The 25,789-nt window shown below is 35.6% G+C and overlaps 1 protein-coding gene across 1 annotated transcript in view; it reads right to left on the bottom strand.

Moving 5' to 3' along the window:
• The window catches only part of LOC126237473 (kinesin-like protein KIF13A), a 218,073-nt gene that overhangs the window by 55,890 nt on the left and 136,394 nt on the right, over window positions 1–25,789 (bottom strand). The window contains exons 24-26 of the mRNA XM_049947615.1: window positions 21,433–21,523; window positions 20,292–20,434; window positions 14,615–14,810 (exon numbers count right to left, since the gene is read on the bottom strand). Coding sequence (XP_049803572.1) covers window positions 14,615–14,810; window positions 20,292–20,434; window positions 21,433–21,523 — 430 coding nt within the window. The remainder of the gene's footprint in view (window positions 1–14,614; window positions 14,811–20,291; window positions 20,435–21,432; window positions 21,524–25,789) is intronic.

Genomic DNA, 25,789 nt, shown 5'->3' with positions numbered 1-25,789 from the left:
CAGCAGGAGAAAACACACACACACACACACACACACACACACACACACACAAGGATTTAACTTTCACAAGCTTTTGGAGCCAGTGCCTCCTCCTTCTGGCAGAAGAATTGAAGGGGAAGGAAGGGGGGGGGGGAGGCGAAGGAAAAGGATTGGAGAGATTTAGGGAAAGGGGAAACGTTTAGAAAAGTCACCCAGAACCCCGGGTCAGGGGAGACTTACCGGATGGGATGAGAAGGAAAGACTCTTTCCTTTTGCCAGTTACAGGGCTGGAATGGGTCGTAGTAAGATTGTGCTTAGGGCAAGTCATGCAGTGGGGACAGGCACATGAATGGAAGCTATAGGGTAGAGACATGGGTGCAGAAGGAGCACAAGGTCTAACAAGGATATTGCAGAGACTGGGTGATGAAAAGCTATTCCAGGTGTGGTGGGCAAAATCTCAGACAGAATAGATCTCATTTCAGGGCATGATTTTAGGTAGTCATAGTCTTCTTGAAGTGTGATTGATACATTCAACACCAGGATAATACTGGGAGACAATTGGTTTGCTCCAAATTTATTGTTTTGGAGGGGGTCAGCAGTACCAGGATTGGATGTGATAGCCCAGAAATCTGCTTTTGAACTAGGCTGTTGGGAAAATTACGTCCAATGAAGGCCAAAGTGAGAGAGGTGATGTATTGCTGTAAAGAGTCTGCATCCAAACAAATATGTTTGCCATGAATGCCAAGGCTGTATGGAGGGAACGTTTGATATGGAAAGGATGGCCACTGTCAAAATGTAAGTACTATTGCTTGTTAGTAGGTTTGATGTGGACGGAAGTGTGTAGCTGGCGTTCGGTGAGGATGAGATCAATATTATACATCAAAGAAAGTAGCTTGGTACTTGGAATAGGACCATGTGAAATTTAATTGGGAGAAGGTATTTAGAGACTCCAGGAATTTTAACAGGTCAGCCTCACAATGAGGCCATATGGCAAATATGTCATCAATGTATCTAAATCAAACCAGTGGGTGAAGGCTTATGGACCGCAGGAAATCCCCCTCCAAGCGATCCATGAAAAGGTTTATGGCTAATAGCTTTTTTGTCACCCTCCCAATCTCCGCAATATCCTTCTCAGACCCTTTGCTCCTTCTTCACCCATCTCCCTACCCTATGGCTCCTACCCCAGTGACCGTCCCCACTACAAGACTTGCCCTATGCACCCTCTTACCACCATCTATTCCAACCCTGTAACTGGCAAAACATATACTATCAAAGGGAGAGCCATCTTCGAAACGATAAGTCATATACCAACTGCTATGTAAACACTGTTCAGCATTTTACATCACCATGGCTACCACCCAGTCATCAGTCAGGATGAACGGGCATAGGCAGAGGGTATACACAGGCAACACACAATATCCTTCACAGAGCATGCTGTACAAATTGACCTTGGTGCTTGTTTCACCACGCACGTCATCTGGATTCTTCCTCCAGACACCAGTTTCTCAGAACTCTGCAGGGGGGAACTAGCACTACAACATGTCCTTGGTTCTCACCACCCACCTGTCTATAATTTATGTAAATTTCTTCTGTCTCGGATTTTATTCACAGTAACCACTCCTTTTTTCACTCTATTTTAGTTTTCTATATCTTTCATTTTCTGACTTGTCTATTTTTCAATGTCCCCCCTCACACTTGTTACATACAATGCACTTAGCTTTTCACTCTCATTAACTTGTGCACAATATTTTATTAGCACTCTCTGTCTTACATATTACCCCATCTTCCACCTTTAAGCTCTCAGGTTTTCAAATCTAGTCTGGTGCAGTCCCCAACAATCAGTCTTTCCTTCTCATCCCGTCCAGTAAGTCTCCCCTGACCCAGGGTTCTGAACAGTACCCCTTTCACTAAATCTGAACAGTACCCCTTTCACTAAATCTGAACAGTACCCCTTTCCCTAAATCTCTCCAGTGCTTTTCCTTTATCCCTCTTTCTTCCAAGTCAGCTCTTCAGCCAGAAGAAGGAGCCATTGGCTCCAAAAGCTTGTAAAAGTTAAATCCTTCTGTGTCTCTGTTCTCCTACCGCTTCTTGATGAGTAGATTTTTTATCTGTTCATTTCAATTAGATTTTAAGATATTTAAGGAACGAGTGAAAGAAGAGCATACGTATAATCCTACAATTTACTTAAATCAGGGTTCCCTTTTAGATGTCATTTTGCTACCTGTAACACATATTCCACATATAATGTTCTACTTTTCATATATGGATTCCCTAATACTGCAATTTACAATCTGTGTCCATGTCCATCTACAATCTGTGTCCATGTCCATCCAGTCAATGCCCTTAAACCAGTTCTTGAGCACAAAACTATTAACAGTTTACAAATAAGCATGTGGTATGCCCTGAAAATAACAGATGCAATATCAGGATGCCAAAAGGCAAACCATCATTTTTTTTTTCTTTTTTGTTTTTGCAAATGATTAATGCACATGCAGCTCAACCAAACGGACACAAACTTCCCACTGTGGTGTATATGATTTGCATTGCAGGGAATAAAGGCTCAAGAGAAATAGAAAAACTTAATCCAAGAACTTCTAAATTCTAATGCACTTATTGTTATAATTACCATCTGAGATCTGGAGTGACAAAATTCAAAATACATTATTGATTATTACACATCTGACACCCATTCCTGGGAAAAAGTTTTCTATTGACTATTCCATTACTGTCTTCAGTTATATGCATTCATACTACTCTTGCATGTTTTATAATTTACCCACCTGCAATTAGATAACTCTTTTGTCTTTTCTACTGTTTTAAGATCCAGCAAAATATTTCCTTGGTCTATCCATCATCCATTCACCTTGCTACATATCCTACCCCACCTCCAATTCTTTTTCATCAGAATTATAATTTTTTGTTAATTTCTGATCTGATCCTTAATCCATTTCCTTATTCTCTTGGCTCTCCAAGCAATTACCAATGCGCATCTCTCCACCTATAATACTTGAACAGTTGATGTCTCATTCTCACAAGGCAAAACTGGCAATAAAGACTAATTGAGAATTTTCCTTCCTGCACAGATTGGAAGCACAGATTTGAAACAACTATATAGTTTATAAAAGTGTGTCATTCCATTTTTGCCACCTGCGGAGTCCTCAGCTGCTTTATACTAGATTTTCAGGACTACTTTCAAACTTACTCTGTTATGTTCTTCATTATTTGTTGAAATTAGTGTCACAACAGGATAACAATACATCAGGAGCAGAACAAAGATAGTTGAGATATGTTCCATTAATTTGTATTCCTTCTTCATTTCCACATTTAAGGATCTAAATTTTTTCCTTAGGGCTGCTGAGAATAGCTCTGGATGATGTGGAATCTTCTTGCCCAACTATTGTTTCAACTCTCAATTTCCCAGTACCTAATGAAGTATATACTAATGAAAGGTGAACCTTCAGTTAAAACTTCCAGGTTGAGAAGCTGTGACCATTATATAAAACTATTCCTTGATGTTTCATCCCTGAATGTGGGAGACAACTTCTGAATATCTGTCTTGCAGTTGGAGACAAAATGTCCAGGAATAGTTTTATATATTGACCATGACCTCTCAGCCCGAAAGCTTTCATGGAAGTAAACATCAACCACAACAGCCAACATTGTATGAATGGTTGAACCAATTCCTTGTTTCACCAAGGCTGTCTGTACAGATTTCTCACAAGTGAGCGAAAAAAAGTCTTATAAATCCCAGATAAAAAGATAATCATATTCATTACTCACTTTTATAACTTTGTTCATGACCTATAAATGGTCCGTTGTGTTAAATCCATTTATGATAACAGTTTGTTCCTTTGCTGGATTGAAATCCAATGCTGCCTCCCCCCCCCCCCCTTCTAAAATTCAGTTGGTGATACGTTTAGGGTAGTAAATGGAGATATACATACATTTTAGGGTAGATGTCGATAGAGCATAGCTTTTAATGTCTTCAAATGCTTGTACAACATTTTCTCTGGAATCATCCCTGAAGTTTCCTGGAGAACAGTCATTCTCTAATCTCTGTCCTACTTGCACTTTAAAATCCCCAGCTATCATCTTGCAGTGGGCTTTGCTCTCACTTTCCAGTTTCTTCTACCTCATCTTAAGAATATGTGCATGTTGGTGCATAGAGATGAACAATTTCCATGAAATATGGATATTTATTTTTTTTAAAAATCTTGTTATCATGTCTGAGATTTGTTCAGTATCTGTAAGAATTTATTTTTAAAGATAGGCGTGTGGGCAGACAAAACCCTAATGTTTGGCATGTCATCAATAGCAATGGATGAAGAATAAGAAGAGCATGATATGTATAAAAACCATACAATAAATGATCCATGCATTATTCAACAGTTTTGTATTAAGATACGGATGTGTTAATTAAGTTCAGAAAAACAGACAATTTCCTAGAGTAAATCAGTTATATTACAACAGGGATAAAAGAGAAAATTAATTTACCAATAAATATTTATTTATGGACTGAGTATTAAAAGCAGAGGAGGGAGAGAGAGAGAGAGAGAGCTCTGTGTTAATGAAAATAATAATAATGGGGACTGCTTCACAAAGACCAAAACATTTGGTTACATATTTTCGCCATATGGCAACTAAACCTGTTGGTATTGATAATTATCTCATAAAGAGTGGTGACTGAATAAAATAACTATGAGTGACTCTTCAATAATCAAAATCTTCAATAATCATAGCAACTCATTCTCAACTAAGCTAGAAATTTACAAAGATACTCCATTTCAGAAAATATTTTATTTTGTTTTTCTAAAGATATCTTAAGAAAATAGATAACAATGAATAGTGCAACATTTAACATGTCTAACATATCCACTGTTGTACAATAAAAAGTTACTATTACTGTAAATGCTGCATTTATATTGACATTTAACTGAGGTGATTGCTGAAAAGAAGCTGAATAGATACTTATGCTTGCACTGAAAAAGCAAAAATCCATGAAATCAACAGTTACATCCTAATTTTTGTGTTGAGCAATATTAAGAAACTGCATAAAATTAGGTAATCCTTCATAACCATTAGTTAAATCTCTAAATTTTCTGATTTCATGAGATATTCTTCAATATTTCAAACAATGAACTGATAAAGCATTCCTTTCAGCAGATATCTGACAAAATAAAAATTCAAGACACACAAATAACTGTTAAAAGATACAAGTTACAATTTTTCAGCCTCTGTTTAAAGTCAGAGAGACTGGAAGAAAAAAATGACAAACATCTATCTTCAACTTGATACACAAGGACAAAACATCAATTCTGTACTAACATTTAAGATTATGTGGAATCAATTTCCAACAGAAAACAAAATTGGATGCCATGCATTTATAATATTTATTCGAAAGGATTCTACACGGTTCATATCACGAACATATAATTTTACTACCTTACGTATCCGGATCACATAAACTTAATTTTGTTTGTTTAGTTTTAAAATTCTTATTGCAATCATTTCTGTCAACAGTGAATAACATTCCACATAAAGATTCTTTAGCTTTTCTAGAAAATAAATATAATTCTGGGACTCGCGTATGAATGAGAATCAGCATGTACAGACACTGACATAAGATATATTGATATCCCAAAACAGTTATACAAACACTATTTGCCATTTGTTTACAATTTAAGGCTGTTACTTTCCTTGAAATTGTAAAGCTACACACCCAACTTATTTAAGGAAAGTCACTCTGTGTTCTCCACATGTGGTAAAAATATCTACTATGATAGATTTGACACATTCTATACAAACAATACTGCCATTTTCTATGTTCCTTTCTTCTGTCTTCCCTTCAGCCACAGATGAAGGGCTACCCAGGTATCTGTGTTTTTGTCAACACTGTTACAGTTACTCTTGGCATTTCTGGTTGCTTTGGAAATAGATATTAATGGCCATAAAGTAAATTAAACACTACATGTAAAATCCTTTAGTATCCTGCTGGAAAACCACCTAAAATAGGGTCAACACGCAAATAAACTAATCAAGAAGCTCAATTTGCAATGTTCTGCATTTTTCAGTTATCTTACATGCTACTGATATGAAGACAATGTTGCCAGCTTATTTTGCTAATTTTTACTGCCTTTTGCTTTATAGAATTCCCTTTGGATGCAATACAGCTAAAGGGAATAAAGTATTTATTTGGTAATAATTTAGTAATAGCAGTAAGAATATTTTATAAAGTAGGTAACTGCACATTTCACAGAAGTCTATTGCACTCACTTCCAGCTGCGCTTATTTGTTAACGGTGTTCCTTAATAATAATAAGTTTTAGAGGAACTGTGATTTATACAAAATGATTTCAACATAGACTTTGCCACCTTGTCCCTGGCCTAAAGTGGGGTTGTGTACTCTGTTAGGGATTCTTTCAACAGAGCCCTACCAGTCTTTAATATAATTAATTTCATAGCAAACATATAATAGGTAACTCTCCTGTAGAAATCATAAACTATATAAAGGAAGTGAGACCCTCTTCTGGGCCATAGAGAGATTGTATAACGAGCTTATAAAAAAAGTGAAACTGACATATACACTGCAGGCAGTTACCACAATCTACCAATTTCTTTAATATTCCAAGGAAAGTAACTTCATAATGTACCATTCTTTCTTCCTCATTTGTTAGAACGTAACATTATTTGCAAAGGTAACACAGGACTATTTCCTTAGTATGCAATGCATTTCCATCTTTCAGTGCAAATCACTGTAGTGACAACAATTTTTTTTAAGGAATCATTATGTGGAATTCAAAATGGTGTCATGCAATTCAAGATGCATTCATATGTATCGGGAACAATTCTGAACCTCTGTGACTTTAAACTAGCTACATGTAACATTGAAATCAGAGCAGTGTTATTCAAACTTCATGATTCACAACTACTGGTATACACACCAAGTTATTTATGGTGACTAGCTCTAATGTATTCAAAATCCAAGAGCAAAAATATAATTGAGAGTTACACTATCACTGTACCTCTTCAATTACATAGTTTGATACAGCACCATACAGAAAATGTCCTGCAGCTCATCACCTCACATAATGCTGATGCTACATATCTACATAATAAACAAGGTTGCAAGAAGTGCCACTCAGTAATCAGTTTTAAACTGACAACTAAAAACCTACAGGGATAAATGAGGTAACAGCTGAATAAAGTATATTTCCTCAATATTCTTTCTTCTCTTTGCCCCTTCTTGCCTGTTCTTCTCTTGTTCTCTCTTGGTTTACCATTTCATGCTTACTCACAAATGATCATTATTAATAATTGTTAATCATCTCAGAAGATGTGACTTTTCATGCTTTCCTGACAGATCTGTTGCAAATACGCTTCTTGGGTTTGCCGTCATATTGTATTGTGTAAGTCGCACAATATTTCATCGATGCAACTGCTTGACATCATCAGTTGGTGGTAGCTGCTTCTGTCACTGCTGCAAGGTGCGACTGATGATAATCATGCGGCAGTGGCAGAATTTATCATTCCGGAAGCAGGCAATATGCAATATGCTTTGCTATGCATTCCGTTCTAAGCAAACTCAAAGCAGGGATGCAAACGAAGATGCAGAGGCACCCACTGCAACAGCATTCTTGCCCTATTTTGGTGGCATGTCTTCGAGAATAGAAAGAATCCTCAAATAGCATGACATCAAGTGTGCTTTTTGGTCACCAGCAAAATTAAGGAATATATTGTGCTCACTCAAAGACGACCTTGGCCTTAGGAAATGTGGCATGTATACAATCCCATGCCAATGTGGAAAATCTTATATCGGACAGACATGGCGAACTGCACAAGAATGTTACATCGAACATCGTCGTCATACGTGCCTGGGGCAACCTGATAAATCAGTGGTAGCGGAGCATTGCCTGGTCATGGGACATTGTATGCTTTCCGAACAGACGGAAATTTTATCCCCAATTTCATCTTTCTGGGACTGTGTTGTCAAGGAGGCCATACATATCGGTACGGCGGACAATCTTATCAACAGGGATGCAGGTTTTCAACTAAGTGCTGCCTGAAATCCAGCACTGGCTGCCATTAAATCAAAAACAGGGAAAACAAGAACTTCTGATTCATCAAGTGATGCAACGCACAACTGAGATATAGTTCAGACTTTAACCACAGGAGCGTCTGGCACACAGTTGCTGCCCATAGCGCACACGGATGGAATTTCTGCGGCTCCCAGCATGGGGCACCAGGAGCGCTGCTTTCCTCCAACTACGTGCGTCTTTCCATGCACGCACATTGCCTGCTCCTGGCATGATAAATTCCGATGCTGCTCCTCAATTATCATCAGTTGCGCCTTGCACCAGTGACAGCAGAGCTACCACCTCCTGATGATGTTGAGCAGTTGCATCGATGAAATATTGTGTGAGTTACACAATACGATCCAGCGGCAAACCTGAGAAGCGTATTTGTCTCGGAAGATGTTAATAGTGCTTAAAATGGTACTTCTGACAGAAATTAGTTCTCAAACAGAAATCAGGCCTAATAATGCAGTAATCAAAATCAATAATCCGGAGAAACATACCACCATATTTCCAGACAAATTATTAGCAAAGGAGTCACAACAGTCGGAGCGTGTAAGGAGAAACCACCAATTACATATGTCAAACAATGGAAAGTCCAAGGTGGAATAACAAAAATATGAAAAGGATAGATAGCTAGTCACCCTAAAGAGGAGATTTTGAGCCACACATAGATATTATGAAAAGACTGCTAAACTAGTCCAGCCATGGAGGAGACAGTTCACAAGAGTCTCATTCAAATAATAGTTGAGTACTGCTTGTCAGTCTGGGACTCTTACCAAGTAGAATTGATAGATTAAACAGGGAAGATCCAAAGAAGAGCAGCACCTTTCATTGCACGTTCATTTAGTAAGTATGGAAGTGTCACGGAGATGCTCACCCAGATTCAATGGTAGGTGCTACAAGACAGGCATTGTGCTTCACAATGCACTTAACTGTTAAAATTCTTAGAGTGTACATTCCTAGAAGAGGCAACCAAAATATGCTTTCTCCTACATATCTGTCATGAAAGAAATACCACCTCACATGGAGGCTTACCAACAATAGTTCATCCCGCACTCCATTCCTTGGGGAATACAGAGGCAATCTAGATGTAAATGAAAATGTGGAAAATGGTTGAGCTACAGTGGTATGGACAATGAAGACTTTTCTTCATCTACCAGTGCACCACTTCATTCAGCAAAATGTTTAAGTGGACCTCCTTGCTTATTCCCCTATTTCAGCAAATATGATCACATTCCGAGAGATAAAGCAAGGGCATATAATGTGTGAAAAGAGGTCAGAAACATGGAGGCACAGAAGATTTTACTACTATAATAGTAAACCTATTTCCCCCCACAAAATAAAAGTTTACAGACTGGAGATCTGGTACATAGCATGTAACATCTGTTTTAATGATGTTCTTCCATCGTGGAAATTTCCCCAATCACCTACACAGGAGAGGCAATAGACACTACCTAACTTGTTTGTGCAACTCAGCATCAAAAGGTAACTTAAACTGCCACTAATCTTTACCATTTTTCATTCAACAATACAAAAGAATTGTAAATGTTCAGTTGCCATACTATGCTGTTATGATCTGTTATCAGATGTTGTGCTTATAATGGCCTCACACAATTTTAATTAATTATCTGTACCATTTATGTAATAAAGTGCTGGGTGCATGTCACAAATGCCCAAAAAAATCTTCTAAGGATTTCCACATGCCAAGGAAGATAATATATTCCATTGTCTCATTATGTGTCCTAGCTCCAAAAATCTTCCATCACCACCCATTCCTCTATCTGCTATTTACTACCTTCCATATGTACAGATACATACATACTCTGTAAGCCACTGTATGGCACATGGCAGAGGGTACCACTACTAGCCATTTCCTTCACTGTTCCATTCGCAAAGCCTCATATGCACCTTCAGATCAAATATACCATTTTATCGATTTCAACCAGAAGAAGACATTATTTATAAATTCATATATAGCAAATTTTTTTGTTTTTCATTGATCTATTTCTATGTAATATGTACATCTAACTGCTTTAAAAGTGAATTTTAACTTAGATTTCTCTCCATAATAACATGGTAAACTAAAATAAGGAAATCGCTGAAATGACTACGAAGCTGCTAGAATAATTTTAATCATAGTGTAACTCAAGTAACTGAAACATTACTGACAAGATCATCTACAAATGCAAGACCATTAATGTTTGAATAACACTGTTCTAAACTACACAAAATGCAACTATACAACATCTTCTGTGATCTTAAGTGTAATTATGAACACTGATTTCTTATAACCCAGACAGAGGCTATGGGAGTAACTATCCAAAAACAGCAATAAAACACTGTGCAATGTCAACAGATGACCACAAAATCATTTGTTGATGTTCCTGCTGTATTCCTGCTATGATACACAACTCATTTTCTCAATTTCTTCAGGATTCAGGAGTAGGATACTACTCTAAAGTCAACACAACACAATGCTTAAAACTCACAAAATGAATGAGTTTCTGTGGAAGACTAGGGTTGAATTTATGTGTAACAAATCACTATAACAGGTGAAATGAAATCTACAGTATGCAAATATTTGTTTCATGGGTAAAACACTCTTCCACAATATTTTTTCTTTTAGTAAATTGAAGAAAATAATTACGTTGTAATATCAGAAATGACAAACAACAGTATACAGTGCTGATATTGCAACAAGCCACAAAAGACACAAATTTTTTGCACTTTTAAGGCCTGGCAGAAATTAGCAAAAACAAAAATGCCAGATTTTCAACTTGGTAAATTATTGCAAAACATAGTCATGAAAAATATCAGAGGAAATTTTACACCCCACAGAATTTTAAAAGGAAAGGTAATGCCATGCAATAAAGCAATAAGATAAACAGTAGTGTCTCAGGAATTCCTAGTCAAACTACAAATACAGCAACAGAAGCTACTTGGTCTATCCTAGAACAAACAGCATTCACGATATTACCCAACTGAGTGGATCATTTATTTCACAATATACAATATAGAGATTATTGTCTTTTCTCTCTGCATATAGCATCTTCTTTTCACAAAGGTATTAAGCCAATGAAATGCACTATCTCTAGACCAAAACAAACATATGTTAAATGTTCAATTTCATAAACAAGAAGTAGCATTAGGTTTTCAATATCTAGTCACAGACCAAAATACATCACACTCAGTGCAAGTAAAATGTCACAAATGCTGAAGGTCTACTTAAAATTCATAGCAAAACAGAGAACAAGCTCCATTTTACCTGAGAGGATGGAGCCTAGGTTGCAGAACAAAATGAAACAATATGTCAGAGTAAAGATGTTGGCAGCTGGTTTTAAAAATATATCCTACCTTCAGGATGATTATTTTTGTTGGACATGGCAAGTACAATAACCACTATTTTTCTCATTATTAGGTCACTATTCTTGGGTTCCCTAACAGTACTTGGGAATTAAGAAAGTTACGAAATACACACAGAAAGAAGGAAAATTACATTTAAAATCAAATTATTATAATTATTTTTGTGCAAGTATTTTCTTATAATGTTAGTGAATGCAAAAAAGGAAGAGATTAATACAATATAGATGTCAGCTGTGCAAAAGAAACTAAAGCTATAATTCATATTCACATCTACATAAAATATTAGATTGAAGATGGGAACCCATACAATAGTAAACGTATTATGTCAACAACCTGTGCAAATTTCTAATGCATATAACTGTGGAATAAATATCTTACTTGTGAAAAATCTGTCATTGTACCAAGAGCAACAGCAGTGCTAGGAGACAGACATAGGCAAGAGTTGATATACTGAGCCATAGTTACATTAAAATAGTAAAAGGGAGCACAACCCAAACAGCAGCAAAAAAAAACAAATAAGTAAATATAATCAAAGCAAGCTGCCACTTACGGGGATCTGTGATCACAAAAACACACACAGGTGAAAATGAGAGCAAATGAAAACATATCTTCCATGTGAAGTACTTATAAGCACAGATAAGCTGTTTATACAATTTGTTTCTTTGACTGCAATATATGCCGGTCAGGATATTAGAGGAGAGACTTTATAGATAGTTTGATGTACAGCAACTGGAGGCTTAACCAGTACAGTGTTTCTTTCTGCTAGTGTTGTTACTGTTATTTTGACTGTTTTTAATCATAGTACACCTGTGGCAGGATCTCTTTACCTTACAAAAATCATATCAAAAATACCAGATTATTCAAACTGTCTATGTACTGTCCTTTCACACAGAAATATAATTTTTGACCACCTTTTCCACTTACTTTCTCTCATTCTGCAATTATGTCTTTTATAATCTATTGTTCTTCCTTTTCTAATGTCATTACAATTTCAGCCATCAGACATTCACTGCTGGATGAGGCTTCCTCTACAGTTTTCCATGCATTATGGTCTTAAAACACAAAAACACACACACACCATTCATTCACTTAGTTACATGTCTAGTCCATTCCACTTCATCTTCTGTAGTTACAACTCTTTTTTTTCCACTCCAATCTGTTTACAATTCCACTTGCCCATTTTCCTGCTTCTCCTTGTAATTGCCAACGTGCATCTACGCACCATTAAGTGAGCAAACCTCCATTTTTAAATGGTTTTCATATTAAAAGTCCATGACCACGGTTATTTAGTTGAAGCTAGTACCCACACTGATTGGTAAACCTTCTGCATTGAATGCACTGGAATCTTGGTTTTGAAAACTCAATACAGCTCTCCAAACCTACACTTAATATTATAACAGTTTATTTTACTGTCCATCCAGTCATTACCATTAAAACTACTGGTACTATGACTTCATCATCAATGTAACTTCTACAATTAAAACAAAATGGGTAACAGGCATGTTTTAATTTATTAGTAAAGCATATTCAGTGATGATTCTGTTCCCAAAGCTTCTGTCCTTCCTGCTATCCTCATGAAAGACACAGAAATATACCACAAATACAAACAGTGAACATACGAACATAGTATTGTCAAAGTAGGAATTTTTTTTAAAAAAAAAGGATGCACAACACAGCACTGAGTGTGAAATGCATACTGACACACTAAAATTTGCAAGAGGTTACCTGTAACTCCATCTTTATGAATCTGTTGTTAAGTGCATACAGAAACCTCACACTTCAAGAAAAATATGGGCTCTGAAAAACCAGGATAACTGAGTAATGGATGACCAGTAAAGTTTTTCACTTTAAACTCTACTGATGATCAAAGAAAACTACAGTTGTCATAATAATAGGGAAAAGAAACACTACTAGCAATTCATAGAAAACATCAAATCCTGAAGCAAAACTGCTTACAACTCTATAGCAATTTTATAAACAAAACAGTCCACACCCTGTTTTTGTTTAGCTGTTATGACTGGTTTCAACTGAAGTAGATGATCTTCAGATTGAAAACTGAAATACAGGAGGACTGTTACTGCTACTGGCATCTGTTGTTGTTGTAGCCTATAGTACTTGAAACAGCAAAAAATTTATATAATCACCACTGATTATTCTGTACTAGTAAAGTGAAATGTTTCTGATAAAATGTTTCTTAACTTGCTTAGGAGGGGTAAAGCAGAATAATACTGATAATATATCACTATTTCAATGGGCAGATTATACATTATTTTAAATTAATTATTGTTGATTTTCTGGTTTACTTTCAAACCTTTATTAGTAGTTGTATATCTGAACTAGTGCCAAACAATACTATAGCATCTCAATAGGGAAAATGGTTCAGATATGTTACATTAATCCATATTCTTTCTTCATTTTCCCTACTTAAAGACACACAAACTTCCTCATCTTCAACTTCTGATCCTTTATTCACATCGAATGGTTTCATATTGCTCATCTGGCATTACTTCTGACACATTATTTTTATTATTAATTATCTCTGTTCCTAATTATTCTCTTGATCAATACAAACATCCAAAGAAATCATTAAGTGGTTGGATAATTTTCCCTGTGTTGCTGGCCACAATGATGTCTGCTTTGTTAACTATAAAATCAGGTGTCTGCCTTACATATGTTTGTATTTTTCTTTCTTCATTTCTGATGTAACTTGTGTAAATAAGCAATTTTTCTCTGTCCATTTATGATCTGAGGAACAGCTTCAGAATGATAGAATTGAAATCGGGAACAAATGACATAATTCTGAAGCCTTGATTTCTGAATAATTCTTAAAATTTGTTATCATGGAAGATATGATTCAGCAACTGAATAGTTCAAATATTACACAGACAAAAGAACTTCCACAATATAAGCAAAATAGTTAAGTTAGGAACTGCCATAACAGAAAACATTGCAAGATTCTGAATATACCTGGAAAAAATTTGACACCTAATTTGGGAAGTAACTGTAATCTTACCATTATCGGTGAATGAAACAAATGTCTGTTATATTAAAACATTTTGTGCTCCACTGCTATCTACACAGCTATATAAGATGATTGTTTTACAAAAGGAAAAAAAGAGCACTGTCATTAGCAAATGATATTGGAGGGCAAATAACTAAAACATTTAATTTTATACACATTGGTTGAAAAATTCTTACCCAGTCCAAATGGTTTTGTTGGTGTTGTTATCATATCGCCATCTGCTGAATTGGCTTTTGCAAAACCAGGAGATGTGGAAGGGCGTCCTCTGCTTTCCCTGTGCATAGAATTGTTCAGATGCTCCAAGTTAAGGTCTGTAACACTCTCAGACCTTGCGACTCCACCCACGTCGGAACTGCTATCGAACCGCATAATCTGAAAAGACGGAACTAACTAGATCATACAAAAGTATCAAATTATTTCATAATATTGACAACCTTACATCTAGAAAAAACTTTGGTAATTCCACTGATATGCAGCTGTACATGTACAAGGCTTATAGCTCAATAATAAAGAAGATAGTTTTGTACATGTTGGCAGGTGGCAATAACCAAGCAAAAATAAAATTTAAAATAATAAATCTGTGATGTATAATGATGCCTAAAGTACAAAGGTTTATCAGGGACCACATTATATATAAAGAAAGGTAGGTAGTTATAGTAAATGCCACATGTGTTCAACTTTACCAAAGTAACCAACTTTGTCTTAGAATGGTATCTGAAATTCAGAATTCAATACACTGCACTACATTTAATACAGTGGGTCCCAGGAGGATCAGCTAATAGTCAGGAACATGACAAGAATGATCATTTGAATGGTATCTGAAGTTCAGAATTCAAAACACTGCACTACATTTAATACAGTGGGTCCCAGGAGGATCAGCTAATAGTCAGGAATATGACAAGAATGATCATTTGAAGCAAAAAAATATATATTAAAATGAATGTAAATAGTCTCAACTGCAAGAAATGTTTTGTTTTGATGTTGCCAGTTTTGGTCTGTTTTAGACAATCTTCAGATGTCATACTGAAATATGAACATATAACGGAATTAGAGGGATGTAGTAACATACAAGATACATCACCAGTAGCTTGCAACAACTAGTTGCTGTCACAACTTTGAAATCAGCTCCTGTGAAACATGCGTATCGTCACCTTCAAGCCACTACCATGGTAAATAATGGTGTCGGTCAACCAGTATTTTCACTGCCACTATGATCTAAGAGCAATATGCAATTACTTGCATGCATTTCTACATGTCACCTCCATGCATCTATGTATTTGACATCCAGCTAATGTCGCAGCTCTGAAATCCTCTTCTGCTGGATGGCGCATATCAATATGACCATACTATCTCCATGGGAACCACTAGTGTTGCCTAACTACCATCATTGCTGCCATGCAATCTATGAGTTTATGATTAATCTCCACAGATGACTATCAGTATTCTCACAACCAATTATGACTGGTTATCTCTTTTACACATATTTTTTATCACAGATAGATGAAATGCTGTTTATAGTAGTTACTTTGTATAATATAAGACACCTATTTCTTCATTTGTTATTAGCTTTAGTGTAATCATTCCATATATATTGTACTGAAACAACTTTTTTACATCCTGTATGCCTAATTGGCTATCACTGATGTAATTTGGTATGCAGTGGGCGGAGCATCACATATTTAAGCAACAGCCACATTGCTCTCCTTAGCGGTTAGTATTCATGGGGTCGTAACACCTGCTCTGTTCACTGTCACAACCTATCATCATGAGCATAATTTCTTCTTTTATTATTTGTTATGTATGACATATTTTATATGTTACTGCATCCCTCTAATTCTATTATATGTTCATATTTCAGTACAAGGTCTGAAGATGGTCTAAAACAGACGGACACCAGTAATCTAAAAAAAAAAAAAAAAAGTTTCTTGTAGTCGAGACTGTTTACATTCATTTGAAAATAATAAAAAATTGTTGTTCTCAGAGAGAAATGTTCGCAAAAATTACTAAAAACATTATATACATGGGTTCTAAAATGCATACCTTGGAGCTATGAGCTATTTCATACTGTGAAACAAATCTCTTCTTCTGCAAGCTCTTTCTTTTCCATGTTTTGAGAGGTGGTAGTAAGAACACGAAAAAAAATCCAGTAAACATGTATTCTAAAGTGCATATCTTAAAAGCTATGAGTGCTTGTTCATCTTCACTACTGAGAAACACATCTCTCCTACTGACCAAGTGCTAATAGATCTTAAGGTACACATTTTAGAGTCCATGTTTATTAGACTTTTTTTGTCTATACTACCTCCTCAAAAAATACAGAGAGCAAAGAGCTTGCAGTAGAAGAGATTTGTTTTGCAGTGTTGAAGATGAAGTAGTACTCTTAGCTCTTGACAGACATTTTTGCTTCAAATGATCATTTCTGTCATATCCCTGAATATTGATCATTCCTTCTGGGACACCCTGTATATCAAGCACAATAGTTTCTGCTATTGCTACCATGTAACTCAGGGTCTGAAGGTTGTGCACAGTTATAAATACAAGAAGAAGTAGGGTATTGGAGTAGGTATCCTAACATGTCCCAGGAAAAATGGAATGTCTGGAAACACTTGGCGTACACCTAATGAGTATTGCTATAGGCTAGAGAAAAGATCACTCCACTCTAATAGAAATGTGAATAATAAGTGGAACTTCATATAATGGAGATCCAGAAACTACGGTGTTCAGGCTCTTGTAGCAGTTGTAATACTCATTAAGGGCTTCCCATTCATCTTAAAGAGTGGAAATAAGTCATTCAGAAAATCATCAATAACATCACTAAATCCATGTCATTCAGTTATGTAGCAGTGTTAACCGTTCATGCTAAGTGTGTTGGGAATTACTGGAAAGGGCAGAGACACAAACAAATTGATCAGGCAACAGACTGAGGCAGAAGCCATAATTTTAATTTTAATGAAAGTGAAATATGGGTGAGCAGTATAAATAAAGGATGGGACAAGACAGTTCCCTGATCGCAGAAAAAAAAGACTGAACTAATGATGCAATGGAAGGTGAGAAGAGGAAATTAGAGAATGTGAAGAAACATGCAGGAACAGCTTGGATGTACATTGCATGTCCAGAAAGTATGCACCATTTTGTAAAAAATAAAATAAAATAAAACAAAAAAACACACACAAAAACATATTTTCAAACTGAAATTTATTTTTATAACAAAGAGCATTTCTTAAACTATTTTTCTGCATACCTGCCACCACTGTTCAGACATCCGTCATAGTGGGAAACCAACTTTTCTAAGCCATCTTCTTAGACAGACGCCACTGCTGAAGACAGCCATGGCAGAAAATTGTTTTTTGCATCGTCATTGCTGTCAAAGTGTCTCCCTCCAAAATCATGCTTGAAGTTCAAGAACAAGTGGCAGTCAGAAGGTGTGAGATCAGGGATGCATGGCACTGAATGCTCACTGAAGGCATTGTGTTGCTTTAGGACAACATAAGTCCCAATTCTGCTGGTGTCATTCAAACTTTATTCAGCAATTTGGTTGGGAGCAGTTACATCAGCCACCTTACAACCCCGATCTTGCACCTTCTGACTACTAGTTGTTCTTTAACCTTAAGCATGATTTTGGAGGAAGGTGCTTTGACAGCGATGGCAATGCAAGAAACGGTGTTCAGCACTGGCTGCCTTCACTGGCAGCAACTTTCTATGAAGAGGGCATAGAAAACTTGGTTTGCTGCTATGACAAATGTCTAAATAATGATGACAACCATGTATAAAAATAGTTCAATACATGTTCTTTCTTGTGAAAATAAATTGTGGTTTTAACAAAATGTCTGATGAGCTCTTTTTTTATTTTATTTTATTTTTTTTTCAAAATGTTACTTTCTTTACAGACAGGACTCATATATTGCTGAAGTCAGAAATTGATGGAAAAGTCTAGAGAAGGGCTTTATCTAGCAGCAAGCATCACATGGCTTCTGACTACATTCAATTAATGCAGAACCGATAACCTAGCTATTTGGTCCCCTCTCCCAAATCAACCAACCAAACATTTGTGCATTTTTGAGCTCTAATGTACCCTTTTGATTTGTCACAACTTTCTTGATTCTTTTCTCACCCTTTAATCCTTTGTCCATTAGAGTTCACTGTCCCCCCCAAATCAACCAACCAAACATTTGTGCATTATTGAGCTCTAATGCACCCATTTAATTAGTCACAACTTTTTGGTTCTTTTCTCATACTTTAACACTTTGTCCACTAGAGTTCACTGTTTTTCTGCATATCAGCTTCAATTAAGCAATCTGTAGGGTTAGAAATATTAGTTGTAATATTGCTGCCTTGCCCAACAGAGTAACCCCAGGTAAGCATTTATAGCTTCATACTTCAATGTATTTATGTTAGCTTTACTTCAGCATATTCACACAAACATATTTCTCCTTGTTTCATGTGTAACTGACAATGTCTGTCAATGAGGTATTGACTTTCTCAACTGATGCGAAGCTTTTCAGTGACAGACACTACAATTTGATAGATTGTTGTCAGCAACTGCAAGAAGAGGGAGCAGTACAGCAGCTGTACTCCATAATGAATGTTATGAAATGAGTTAGTTCTCGCCTATCTTTCAAAGTATACAGTTCATGAATATTTTGTATTTATGATGGCATCTCTGTAATTACGAGATAGATAAAATGGAGAGGATAGCTGAATGTTTCAAAAGAAAAATATTTTGCTATTGTGTGTTTTTGTTTTATTTATTTTGCAAAAAAAACTGGAAAGTTATCTTGAAATGAAGCAAAAAAATGAGACTTGCACAAATGAATAATTGTAATTTTGGTACTCTGATAGTTTAATACAATCCTTTTGTATAGCAATGAGTGATAGTTATCTGTGATTAATAGTTACAAAATATTTTTACTATATGCTAGAAATTAAATTTTCGAGAAATCTGCTGTATTGAAACATATACACAAGCCTGCAAGAATTGCAAAAATATGGTGAAATAAAATAAGAAAGTAAAACAACATACCAAATTTGTAACTTTTCTACAAAAACGAAATATATTCTGATTTGTGCATTTCCCTCACATTCCTAACCAGTCTGATATGGTTAGTGTTAAAGTCCTCAGATACTACATCACAAAACTACATATTGTATCCCCTACTTCTTAATATTTACTCAAAACAGATAAAATGTTACCTTCTATTATTCAGTATCCGAGGATTATAGCAGCAACCAAACCAGACTTCTTAGAAATCTGATGAAACTCCACAAATCACAATATATTTTTCCTTTGTAGAAAAGTCAGAAATGTGGAGCACTGTCTTACTTCCTTATTCTATTTCAGTGTATTTTTTTAAAATTTTTGAACTATTCAAGTACCAAAATTACAATTATTCATTTATGCAAACCTTATTTTTTTGCTTCATTTCAAGGTAACTTCCCAGCTCTTTGAAAAATAAACAAAATTCTTTACAAATAAAAACATTCAGTTAGAGAGAATTTTTATTTTTAATAATTGAACTATACTCAGAACTCATTATAGATAATACATCATCAATCTTAATTCATGCACTGTACCCTCATTGTCAACTCCATGTGAAAGGAACCCATTTGTGTGAATATACTGAAAAAAGGCTAATGTAAATATATTGAAGTGTAAAATTATAAATGATTATATGATGTCACTCGTGTAAAAGAGAGCAGTATTACCACCAGTATTTGTAAAACTACGAACTGTGGCAAATGTTATCACACGTCATCACTTTTGAGAAAATTTCATGTCCATAAACATGAAACAGTAGTCAACAAATGAAGGAGGGCTTCTACAGCAAGACACTGGTTTTTATCATAACAATTTACCTGCGAGAAGTTTGGTACACTAGCTGTTTTCCTCATGTGTGTCTGACCCTGTGCTTGCAGCAGCTCTTTCACAGCAACATTCTGGCGCAGACGGTCTAGAGTCAAGATGCTTTCCACTGCACTTACTCCTTTAGTATATTTCTCTAGAAAAAAATAATAGAAAAATGCATTACATTAAGTCATCAGTTGTAGTTTTCAGCATCATATTAAGAAGCCTTATATTTTATTATTTATCATAATTGGTGCTGCTATATTTATTGTTCAGTTTATTTTTAATTATTCTGGCCATTCAACAATAGACACTTAGTGGACAACAATACAAGAGACATGGAAAAGTAGAGACTAATCTACAGAAAATATGAGCTGTATATCCAACTAGGTTGAGGAGACAAGTTTTTCTGCATTCCAAAGAAACCAACTAAGTACTGAATACAGAGGAGAGGTGTAAAACTGCAAGGTACTAGAAATTAAATAAGCAGAATGTACAAAGTGGAAAAAGTGAAACTGGCAACCTAACACAATATAGAGATGGCCTAACAGAGTGACAGAAACAAGAAATTGAGTGTACACATTTGTCTCTATCTCAAAGACCACCAGTATTAATTAGTGTGCATGCACACATGCACTATTTTCCCTACTATGAAGCAAAACACTTTCTTGCTGAGTTGCAGTGTTGAATGTCTTGTTTATCTGCCTATGCAATAATTAAAGTTTTTCACTATGTGATATGTGGATATTTCTATTCATTCCACTGTTAGTGTTTAGCTGGAGTTTTTCCTAATTTCATTAGTACCTGTAGTCATTGAAAGTTAAGAAAAAAAATGTTTCACTGTCTTGACGTGCAACTCAGGTATTCTTTCAACACATTTAAAAAATTTAATTAGTTCTGACTTTAAAATAAGGTCTCACCCTTGATTAATATCAGAAGATTGTACTACTGAAAATGACAGCAAAATTAAGAAGAAGAATGAAAGAGAAAAGAAATATAAAAGAAAAAAGAGCTAGAACATGGGCACAATGTATTTCAGAACTATGTCGAAGATATGGAAAGAAACAGCACAAAAGATAAACACTATTGATACACAACTTCACACATGTTTATGTTAGATAACAAATTTGTAGAAAAACTGCAACTGGTTACCTATGTATGTTTCTCCATCACTCATTGATGTCTCTTCACCAGAAGCAGCAATCTGTGCTAGTGATTCACGATCTTCCAGTTCTTCACTTGCCTTTAATTAGAAATATGAATATATGTATATATTTTATTAAACAGCAGCAATAATATTTTAATACATCACAGAATTTACTTTATATTAAAAGTTGCATATCCAGCATATTGAGCTCAAAGCTTACCAATCATGTTCAGGTTAACGCAACGATTCCATCAAGCCACCTACCACTAAACTGTAAACACCAATCACAAAAGCTCTAAATCTGTAAGACCAGTCAACTAACTCAAAAAGTACGATGTAGTGCTTCAGTCTCACTGGAAAATTTAGTTGATTTTGCCATTAAAAAGAAGGCATGTGCAAATTGTAAAGAAGAAATCACGAAGTTAAATGAACGTGCGTCCAGCTTACAATTTATAATCAGTGCTCTGAAAGTGGATATCTCTAATTTTCGGCTTGGAAAAAGTGAGCCAAATACTCAACAAGTTCCACAAAGCATTGCAAAAAGTGGACTAAAGTCACTTACAAAAATAGAATGCAAGAACTGCAAGATTGTGTAAACAGTAAAAGTACTGATGACACAATCTTTGTGCACGAAAATCCTTTTGAAGTGTTTTCAGCTGTAGACTATGATATCTCAACGAGCTGTGTCAAACCACATGGAAAGAAAAAGGACATCAGAAACAAAGAATGACAGAGTCACTTTCAATGACAGGAAACAAACAAGTTCAACCGTGATTGTAGTTGCTAACAGTGAATCAAAATCAAGTGTTCCTCAAGATGGATTATCGACTAATAGGGACAAAAGATACAAAACAAACAGTGCCACCATGCAACATCCAAGTAGCAGCAGTCCTAAAACGGTTATCATCAACCAGCAAAAACCTATTTGCAGACAGTTGAGGATGGAACATAGCAGCCAAATTTCAGTCCAGAGGCAGTCACAAGATAACTAGCTTACTGAAACCAGGCAAAAATTTCAGGCAGTGATTTCTATGAACCATGACATGAAAACTTAGCAGGACCAAATGACATAGCAAAAAATGAAATGAAAGACCTAGAGATCTCACTTAAAAGAAGGCTACATGAGCTAAGAAACTCAAAAATGATCATATTCTCTGTTCCACATCAACATGACTTGCCAATCTGGTTGTGTGTAAATAAAAAAGTATGAAGCGCAAATAAACAGATACTAAACATATGCCCGAGATTCAAAAATGTTACATTTGTGGACATAAGCTGCATAGGAAGAGGAATCCATACATCCCATGGCTTACATCTCAACAGACTAGGGAACATCTTACTTATAAAACGGATCCAGAAGTAGTGAACAGCAAATTGAATGTGCAATGTTGTGCTGCAGAGGCCATCCCTCTCAAGGGCAAAAATAACGAATACTTGGGAGAATCAAACACGAAATGCCAGGTCAGTAAAATAATACATCAGCAGGACAAGAGCGATGTTTTTTTAAAGACCCTCCACCAGTGCAACACCAGATGCAGGTGTATGTGTTTCATATGTGCCTCAGACAGACATCAGTCTACACAAGAATAATTTATCACTTTTGCATTATAATGTTCACGGTTTAGAAAACAAAATAGATGCTTTTGAAACATTATTACAGGACTATCTTGACATCTATTAATAGTTACAATACACCAGAAACCATTGGACAACATTCAATATTGCAAATTAGAAGGCTACAACATAGCTGTGTTCTACTGCAGAACACACAATAAAGGTGGTGGTGTTGCCATCTACTCAAGGAAATGTAAGTTCGTAACCACCACAGAAAAAGTGATATAGGGGAACAATTTCTGTGTTGACAAAGATTTCAAAATTGCAATTCTTAAAATCACATTTTGCAGTGTTCATTTCTATGTCACAGGTGTATATAGACCCCCTGTGGAAACTATGATACTTTTCTGAAATCATTTGATGGAGTTTTAAATAAATTAATGTCATGCTGTGGAAGTGTAAATCTTGTCACACTGGGAGATTTGAACAACAACACTTAACGTGATGGTCAGGAAAGCGAACATTTTACAGATTGTATCCTGTGTTATGGAGCTAAAGATCTTCTTGGACTAGTACCAATCATAACAGCTAACACACATAGTAGTTCAATTGATCATGTTACCACAAATTATGACCACATCATCTCAACAGACATAATAAATGGTTACCTCTCAGATCATTTAGGCCAAGCACTAGTGCTAAAATGTAATACCAAATTCAAATGAAGAAAAACGTATGAGCACAGGTGAATATAATCTGCAAACAACATTGCTACACTAAGACATAGTTTAGGCCAGGAATCATGGGAATCAGTTATGACTGCCATTGGGGGTCAACAATAAATAGAACATGTTCATAGAAATTATGACTGAGCACTTAAATAGAGCCATGCCATTAAAAAAAAAGTGAGTATCCAGAAAAATCAACCTTCAAAATCAAAACCTGTGCCATTAGATTTTAAAACAAAAAACCTGAAAGAAAAATTGGAAAACTTGTATAGCTTACAGAGACTGACTAACTCAGAGTTACACAAAGAACTCTACAAACAGTACAAATATAAATACTGTAAAGTAGTCAGGAGATTAAAACGAGGAAGAATCAGCCAACAGATACAAGGTTCACATAGCATTTCAAAGACTTGCTGGTCAATTGTAAATAAAATCAGAAACAGTGAAACAGAAACTAAAAGTAATAATGAAGATATCTCAGATCCTGTTCTAGTACGAAATATTTTTAATAATTACTTCATAGATACTGTTGAAAATGATGTCTCTATGAAACAGGATATACAGCAATCATATGAGTCCTGAAACAAACAGAACTGCAGTACACTACCCACAGTAAGCACATATGACACTCTGCAGCTTATTGGTAACTTCAGAAACATACAATCAACAGGATTAGATGAAATTTCTCCATATCTATTGAAGAAATGCAAACATGAACTAATGAAACCACTAGTTCATCTAATAAACTGTGTTCTCGAAGACAGTGTGTTCCCTGACAAGTTAAAACGTCTGTAGTGAAACCAATACACAAAAAGGGGGAAATAAAGCATGTACAGAACTACAGACCCATTGCCCTAACTCAACTTCCAGCAAACTGATAGAGAAAATAATATTAAAAAAATCTTGGAACATTACAATGAGGCTGAAATATTAAGTGCCTTCAAGCATGGTTTCAGAAGAGGTCGAAGTACCATATCAGCAGCAGTAAAATTTGTCTATCATGTACTTGAAAAAATAAATGAAAAATCCCAAGCAGCAGGAGTACTCCTGGACCTCTCAAGGGCTTTTGATAAAGTACGTCATGATGTGCACTTATCAAAAATTGTGAAGAGTGGTGTCACTGGAAAACTTATGCAACTGGTAGAAACATATTTAAAGGCTAGAAAACAGGGCACGGAATTATGTACTCTGATGGAGAAATACTGGAGAAGAGAAGATCAAGTATAATAAATGTACATTTTGGTGTTCTTCAGGGCTCCGATTTAGGTCCAGTCCTACGCTATGTAAATGATTTCCCAAGTTCTCTTGACAATATACAATTGATCACTATGTATGCAGACAATACATCTGGTGTCTGCTATGCAGACAATGAGCCCAGCCTAGTTGAAGAGATACGTAACTTTATTGAAAAGGTAAGAGTTCATTTTGAAAGAGAGAACCTAAAAGTAAACATAAAAAAAAACTAATATTATTCATTTTAAACCAAATGGTCCAAACAGACAAAATACTGTGATTGATGAAGTCCTACCAAAAACCTGTACAGATTGTAAATTCTTTGGTTTATGCATAGATGATTAACTTTCATGGAAGCAGCAAGCTGATTATGTCTGTAACAAAAATAACACCCAGTCTATATGTATTAAGGAGATTATCACCATATCTTAATTTTGAAACCCTAAGGATTGTATATTATGAATTAGTGTATCCTTTCTTGTCTTACTGTGGGGTGGGACATGCCAGCTAATATGAAAAGGGTTTTCATATTGCAGAAGCGATCCTTGAGGAACACAGCAAAAATAAAATCAGGAACTTCTTGAAAACCCATATTCATTAGACACAATATTCTCACAGTTTATGGCATGTATGTACTAGAAACTATAGTGCTAGTAAGGAAGACACTAAGATCAGAAAAACAAACATGGATCTTCAAAACTATTTAACAAGGCATAGAAAAGATTCTCATATGGTTAACAGAAGATTTACTTTAACAGCGAAAAGCCCTTATGTCAAAGGAGCTGTTTTTAATAACTTGTTACCAAATGTAGTTAAGATATTGACAGGGGGGGGGGGGGATACTTTT

The sequence above is a fragment of the Schistocerca nitens genome, chromosome 2 (assembly GCF_023898315.1).
Source record: "Schistocerca nitens isolate TAMUIC-IGC-003100 chromosome 2, iqSchNite1.1, whole genome shotgun sequence".
Classification (NCBI taxonomy): Eukaryota; Metazoa; Arthropoda; class Insecta; order Orthoptera; family Acrididae; genus Schistocerca; species Schistocerca nitens.
This window is presented reverse-complemented; position numbering and strand designations above follow the sequence as displayed.